Source organism: Gekko japonicus, unplaced genomic scaffold, assembly GCF_001447785.1.
Source record: "Gekko japonicus isolate JY-2015 unplaced genomic scaffold, Gekko_japonicus_V1.1 scaffold3329, whole genome shotgun sequence".
In the NCBI taxonomy this organism is placed as follows: Eukaryota; Metazoa; Chordata; class Lepidosauria; order Squamata; family Gekkonidae; genus Gekko; species Gekko japonicus.
Window position 1 is genome coordinate 40,532 of NW_015160327.1, and position 7,584 is coordinate 48,115.

The window sequence follows — 7,584 nt, forward strand, 5'->3', positions numbered from 1 at the left end:
ATACATACATACATACATACATACATACATACATACATACATACATACATACATACATACATACATACATACATACATACATACATACATACATACATACATACATACATACATACATACATACATACATACATACATACATACATACATACATACATACATACATACATACATACATACATACAGTCCATAAGATAAAACCAGAATAAAAGATCCCTGGTGGTGATTTATAGTTTTCTGTTCCCATTCTGGGTGGCACGCCAATTTGGTGGTGGTGGGGAGGAGTGAAACAAAGTAGTAGAAGAAGAAGAGATTGGATTGGACCCTAACCACAACACCCAACTGAGAAGAGAAGAAGAGATTGGGTTTATACCCCGCCCTTCACGACCCAAAGGTGTCTCAGAGCAGCTTACAAACTCCTTTCCTTCCCCTTCCCCACAATAGACACCCTGTGAGGTAGAAGTAGAAGAAGAGATTGGATTCATATCCCGCCCTTCGCTACCCAAAGGAGTCTCAGAGCGGCTGACAAACTCCTTTCCCTTCCCCTCCCCACAACAGGCACCCTGTGAGGTGGGTGGGGCTGAGAGAGCTCTGACAGAAACTGCTCTTTTTCAGGGACAGCTGTGCCAGAGCTTGTGACTGACCCAAGGTCACATCAGCAGGTGCAAGTGGAGGAGTGGGGAATCAAACCCAGTTATCCCAGATTAGAGTCCGCGCACTTAACCGCTACACCAGACTGGCTGAACTAGAGGGGAAGGGCAAGGGTGCCAGCCGGTGCAACCAACCATGGCTGCCCTACACCAAAAGCCTGGCGGAACATCTCTGCCTTACAGATACCCACGATTGGGTCAGTTAGCTAAATACCTCATCCAGAATGACAAGCCTACCCTGTTTAATTTCCAAAAGGTATCTGCACATGCGTAGGAGCACATCTTTCTTTAGCCAGGTATGAGTCCAGCATCACCATAGAGACCAGCGAGATTTTGGGGGGGGGGGGGAAATAAGCTTTTGAGAGTCAAACATAAAAGGGTATTACAGCATTGGGAAAATTGCACAAAAGGGCAACTAGGATGCTAAAAGGGTTGGAACACTTTCCCTATGAAGAAAGGTTAAAGGACTGGGGCTCTTTAGCTTGGAGAAACGAGGGCTGAGGGGTGACACGATCGAGGTTTACAAGATTATGCATGGGGTAGAGCAGGTAGAGAAAGAGGTACTTTTCTCCCTTTCTCACAATACAAGAACTCCTTGTGGGCACTCCGTGAAATTGCTGAGCAGTCAGGTTAGAACAGGTAAAAGGAAGTACTTCTCACCCAAAGAGTGATTAACACTTGGAATTCACTGCCACGGGAAGTGGTGGCAGCTACAAGCATGGACGGCTTCAAGAGGGAATTAGATAAGCATATGGAGCAGAGGTCCATCAGTGGCCATGAGCCATAAGGTCTAGATAGGAACTCTCAGTCTGGAGCAAGGGATACTCTGTCTTCTTGGTGCTTGTAGGGGGAGGCAACAGTGGGAGGGCTTCTAGTGTCCTGGCCCCACTGCTGGACCTCCTGATGGCACCGGGTATTTTTGGCCACTATGTGACAGAGTGTTGGACTGGATGGGCCTTTGGCCTGATCCAACGTTGGCTTCTCTTCTGTTCTTATAAGAGGGAATTGGATAAAAGTATGGAGCAGAGGACCATCAGTGGCTATTAGCCACAATGTACAGACAGGAACTCTTGGTCTGGGGCAAGTGGTGCTCTGCATTCTTGCTGCCTGGGGGGGGGGCAACAGTGTGAGGGCTTCTAGTGTCCTGGCCCCACTGCTGGACCTGATGGCTCCTGGTATTTTTGGCCACTGTGTGACAGAGTGTTGGACTGGAGAGGCCATTGGCCTGATCCAACACTGGCTTCTCTCACGTTCTTAATATGGAGCAGAGGTCCATCAGTGGCTCTTAGCCACAAGGTATAGATAGGAACTCTTGGTCTGGGGCAAGTGATGCTCTGTGTTCTTGGTGCTTGGGGGGGGGTCAAAAGTGGGAGGTCTTCTAGTGTCCTGGCCCCACTGCCTGACCTCCTGATGGCACCTGGTGTTTTTGGCCACTGTGTGGCAGACTGTTGGACTAGATGGCCCATTGGCCTGATCCAACATTGGCTTCTCTTATGTTCTTATGTTCTTAACTTCGTATCCTGGTATCCCTGACAAACTCTCAGAAGCTCATACCCTGAAAATCTGGTTGGTCTCTAAGGAGCTACTGGACTCGAATCTAGCAGCAGTGAGATAAGAATCCTCTGTCCCCATTCAGTCCTGGAGGGTTCCCTTGTTCTGAATTTTGCAAAACCCCTCCCACCTTCAGTCTGGGATATAAGGACTCAGGGATCTCCATTCCTACTTGTATCTGATGAAGTGAGCCTTGAATCTTGAAAGGTCATGCCCTGGGAAATCTGGTTGGTCCGTAAGGCGCTCCTGGACTCGAATCCAGCTCTTCTACTGCAGACCAACATGGCTACCCCCCTCTGAAACCACCCTTCTTTAGTGTGTCCCACAAACGGGTGGACACAACAGGAGGCGGGAACGGCCTCCTCTTCATTTCTGAATGGGCAGGCTATGATTCGCCTGCCCAGTATTGGGAATGTCTCTGTACCTTCCTGGTACTTGTAGTTGTGGGTGATGTCCTCCCTGGTATCTCTGCCCACGCTCTTGGTGCTGATGTTCCTTCCCACGCTCGTGGAGTCGACGGTCTTCTTCCGGGAACTGTCGCTCTGGAGCATCCAGTAAACCACGTCCGCGTTGACCTCAGCAAAGACGAAGGGGACATCATACTTCAGTTTCAGTTCCCCTTCCTTGATGGCCTTGACGGGAGTCGGGCCGCAGCAGTAAACTCCTGAGGAGGGAGAGGCGCAGTCAACAAACAGGATGAACAATTTGTGTCTCAGAGGACCTCGGGCCTAGGAAGCTATTTCATCTGTTCTTCAGAACTGGGGAGTTGGAACACACAGGCAGTTGCCAAGTGCCTTCTCCCTCTTCTTTCAGACCAGGAAGTGAGTGTGTGTGTGTGTTGTATAGTGCTTTCGTCACAGCTGACTTAACGGTCACACCTCATGGAGTTTTCAAGACAAGAGACAAACAGAGGGGGTTTGCCATTGCCTGCTTCTGTGTAGAAACCCTTGGTGGTTCTTCTGAGGGCCTTGCTTGTAGGGGACATGGGTTTACCTTTACAGACTCTCTGTCTATGTAAACATGTTAGTTTCTGTTGCCACCAGGACTTAAAAATCCCAAATCTCTCTCTTTTGGTAGAATTATCTAGGGTCTGGGCACTTCGGAGGACTATGTGGCCCTGAGGAAGGACTGTACTGATTTCTGGGACAAGTTAAAACAAAAATTGATTTATTTAATAAAGAACAAAAAATAGGTTTCTGGTTATTTTGAACAGTTGCTGGTGAAAGGAACTTGTAAATATAACTGGCAAAGCTTGGAGCTACAGTCTCTCAAACTCCAAACTTCACTCTGACAGGCTTATACATTCAGTATAATCTCTCTCTAACTCTCATCTATATAGATATATATGCCACACAGGCTAGTCTCTTTGTTTCATTGACACAGAATAGGATCAACTGTCTTAGTCACAAAGACTAAACTGTTGGTCTTCTTCACTCAGAAATGGACTCCAAATCCTATAATCACACAGACTATGTTCACTCTTCAAACTTCACACACAGACTCCTTCATAACTCTCAGAGTCACACAGACTCTCTTCAAAACTCTTCCACACTTGCCTCTCTCATATGACAGAATCTCCTCATAGACACACCCACAGTCAGTCAAACTAAACGTTTAAAGGAACACATACACCAAAACATGGAATCATTACAGTTCTCCCAGCCAAATATTAACTAGGGCCAACTTTGGTTAGCTTCTGAGATCCGATGAGATCGTGTTAGCCTGGGCCATCCAGGTCAGGGCACCGGTCAATGATGCAGAGAATGAAAATGCATCTTGGTGCCAGGGGGGGGGGGCAACAGTGGGAGGGCTTCTGGTATCCTGGTCCCACTGCTGGACCTCCTGATGGCACCTGGTGTTTTTGGCCACTGTGTGACACAGAGTGTTGGACTGGGTGGGCCTTTGGCCTGATCCAGCCCTGGCTTCTCTTATGTTCTTATAAGAGGGAACTGGATAAGCATATGGAGTAGAGGTCCATCGGTGGCTCTTAGCCACAAGGCATAGAGAGGAACTCTGGGGCAAGTGATGCTCTGTCTTCTTGGTGCTTGGGGGGGGCAACAGTGGGAGGGCTTCTGATGTCCTGGCCCCACTGCTGGACCTCCTGATGGCCCCTGGTATTTCTGGCCACTGTGTGTGACACAGAGTGTTGGACTGGATGGGCCATTGGCCTGATCCAACATTGGCTTCTCTTATGTTCTTATAAGAGGGAATTAGATGAACCTATGGAGCAGAGGTCCATCAGTGGCTCTTAACCACAAGGTATAGATAGGAACTCTAGGTCTGGGGTGAGGGATGCTCTGTCTTCTTGGTGCTTGGGGGGGGTCAACAGTGGGAGGGCTTCTAGTGTCCTGGCCCCACTGCTGGGCCTCCTGATGGCACCTGGTATTTCTGGCCACTGTGTGACACAGAATGTTGGACTGGATGGGCCATTAGCTTGATCCAACTTTGGCTTCTCTTCTGTTCTCTTACATTCTTATCTGGTTGTGTGATAATAAAACGGGGGAATGGGCCCCACAAAGGAAGCCATCTTTGGCGATGAGCACAGACCTTTATGGGGTGTGAAGTTGGGCTTTGGTGGGGTACAAGAGTTTGTTGTAGAACCATGGTGTTCAGAATGGTTACCTTCACTTTTCTCTTGAGGAGTTGGGTCCAAAACCTGCCAACCGTCATAGCCTGGAAGGTCTGGACGAGCCATCCAACTTTCCACCCAGCAGTGGAAATTCCTGTGGAATCAGTAAATGGAGGCAAATGAGAACAAGCTAGAAGACCAAGTGTTCCCACCTACTTGATCAGCTATATATGGACTCCGTGGAGAAATGTGGTTCACAGGCACTCGTTTCTGCCTGGTGCATTAGTGAGAAAGTTATTCAGCTAGCCCAGGTCTCTAGCCCCTAGTGTTCCCTCTAAGCTGAGTTAGTGTGAGCTACCTCACAGTTTTTTAGCCTCCGGCTCACACATTTTTGTCTCCGCTCAGGAAGGATGGCTCCAGAGCAAACTAATTTAAGCAGTAACCAAATTGCTCGCTCATGACTTTAATGCCGGTAGCTCACAAAGTAGAATTTTTGCTCACAGGACTCCACAGCTTAGAGGGAGCATTGCTAGCCCCCCACCCCAAACTTCCCTTCCTTCATTCACTATGTCTCTCTCTGTCTGGGTCACCAACACCACCAAACAAATTTGGGAGGGGGAGGTTATTCTGCTTGAGGGTTTAAGCTCAGGCCCTTCTTCTACTTTGCTGCTTAAAGTCATAGCACTATCTTTGCATCTCCCTCTCCTTTTGCACTTGCAACTGAGGGGACTGGCACACTAAATTGAGCTCTCTAGGGGAGCAGGGCTTAACTGGTGTCCCTTCCCCTTCTGTTCCTGGTATATGTGGACTGAACAGGGGTTTAACAGAGATTAGACTAATGGCACACAAAAAAAGAAAAGTTTAATAAGAAAAAACCCACACCACATCTGCAAAGACAACAGACTGAGAAAGGAATAAAAGAAAAGGTAATAAACAGCAATAACTATACATATTTCATGTATACAGATGGTAATCAGAGATAGGCTATAAAGCTGTTGGAGCTCCAGGCATTTAGAAATAATCCATTACTTTGGTTTTAGTGTCTAGAGGTTCTCCCCCCCCCCAGTGATGATGAAGAAGAAGAGATTGGCTTTATACCGCACCTTTCACTACCCAAAGGAGTCTCAGACCAGAACCTTGGATTGTACCCAGAAACAGACTGGGAGCCAGTGTACATGGGCCAAAATTGAAGTGATACGGTCCCTACAACCCGCTCCAGTCGACATCCTGGCTGCAACATTCTGTACCAGCGGAAGTTTCTGAACAGTTTTCAAGGGCAGTCCCATGTAGAGCACATTGCAGTAATCTAATCTGGATGTAAGCCGGGTATGCACCACCAGAGTGGCCAGGTCTTTTCTGCGCAGGAAAGGCCACAGGGTCAGCTGTCTAACTACTCAAAGCTGGTCAAAGGCACTCCTGGCCCCAGCGGCCACCTGCCAGGTGAGCACTCTGAGTCTGGCTGGCTCCGTCCGCCCTCTGCCCACTCACCAAATGTACTCCCGGGTCCCCGCTTGCACTTTCCCATTCTCGTCTAAGTACTGCTCAATCTTCAGGTTGCTGTTGGTATCGTGGGCAGAGTTGTAGTTGGTGATCACACGGGTGGGGATTCCCAGGCACCGGAGCACTAGGGGGGGGGAGAGAGAGGGAGAGAGAGAGATAGGTGTGAAAGGTATGCAGCCATCACCCCAGAAGCCTTCTTACAGCTGCCGCGCCCAGACGGGATAGTCTCTGAAACGTCCAAGGAGGGAGACATGCAGTCCTCCCCTGACTTAAAAATGCCCCACTCTGCAGGGCGGATAGCCTCGGATTTGCAATCATAGTTTTAACCATCTCGTAATGACTTGGATGGCCCGGGCTAGCCCGATCTCATCAGGCCTCAGAAACTAAGTAGGGTCGGCCTCATTAGTATGTGGATGGGAGAGAAAGAAGAAGAAGAAGAAGAAGAAGAAGAAGAAGAAGAAGAAGAAGAAGAAGAAGAAGAAGAAGAAGAAGAAGAAGAAGAAGAAGAAGAAGAAGAAGAAGAAGAGATTGGATTTATATCGCCGTCCACCCAGCGGTTTGAAAGCTTCAGCGAGTAGATAAAATGGGTACCACTCCTTAGAGAGGGTGGGCACACTAAACCCTCCCCCCCAGTGGGGGAGGTGTTAGCTGGTGAACGGAATGTCCAACGCGTAAGACCGAAAAGCCTAGAATGAACTCTCGGCATCAAGGAAGCCTGTAATGGGCCGTCCGGCCAGGTGGTGGCAGTGCTGCGCTGCAACTTGAAGCAGTCCAGAGAAAGCTGACGACATCAAGCCACGCCGAGGGGGGAAAAATGCCGCTGGAACACGTCTGACCTTACAGCTGAACAAAACTCCCCATCGGCTGCGAATGTGTGTGATTTAAAGATTATATGTTGTCCTCCCTTACCCCTTGAATCACTGTTAGTCCCGTGTGTAATGGAGTAACTGTAAATCACTCAGAGCCAGCAAGCTCTGCAGGATTGAGCGATTAATAAATTGAAAGATTTTTTTAAATTATTATTATTATTTATTATTATATCCCGCTTTTCACTACCCAAAGGTGTCTCAGAGCGGCTCACAATCTCCCTTCCCTTCCCCTCCCCACAACAGACACCCGGTGAGGTAGGCGGGGCTGAGAGAGCTCTCTCGAGGACTGCCCTTGAGAGAACAGCTCTGAGAACTTGTGACTGACCCAAAGTTATCCAGCCAGGTGCAAGTGGAGGAGTGGGGAATCAAACCCTGTTCTCCCAGATTAGAGTCCGCACACTTAACCACAACACCAAACTGTGTAGTGGCCAGAGTTTCTACACAG

General features: G+C 48.6%; 1 protein-coding gene across 1 annotated transcript in view; it reads right to left on the reverse strand.

The window, feature by feature from the left end:
- The window catches only part of TGM2 (transglutaminase 2), a 96,684-nt gene that overhangs the window by 23,632 nt on the left and 65,468 nt on the right, over positions 1–7,584 (reverse strand). Inside the window, exons 6-8 of the mRNA XM_015417017.1 lie at positions 6,259–6,394; positions 4,824–4,924; positions 2,626–2,865 (exon numbers count right to left, since the gene is read on the reverse strand). Coding sequence (XP_015272503.1) covers positions 2,626–2,865; positions 4,824–4,924; positions 6,259–6,394 — 477 coding nt within the window. The remainder of the gene's footprint in view (positions 1–2,625; positions 2,866–4,823; positions 4,925–6,258; positions 6,395–7,584) is intronic.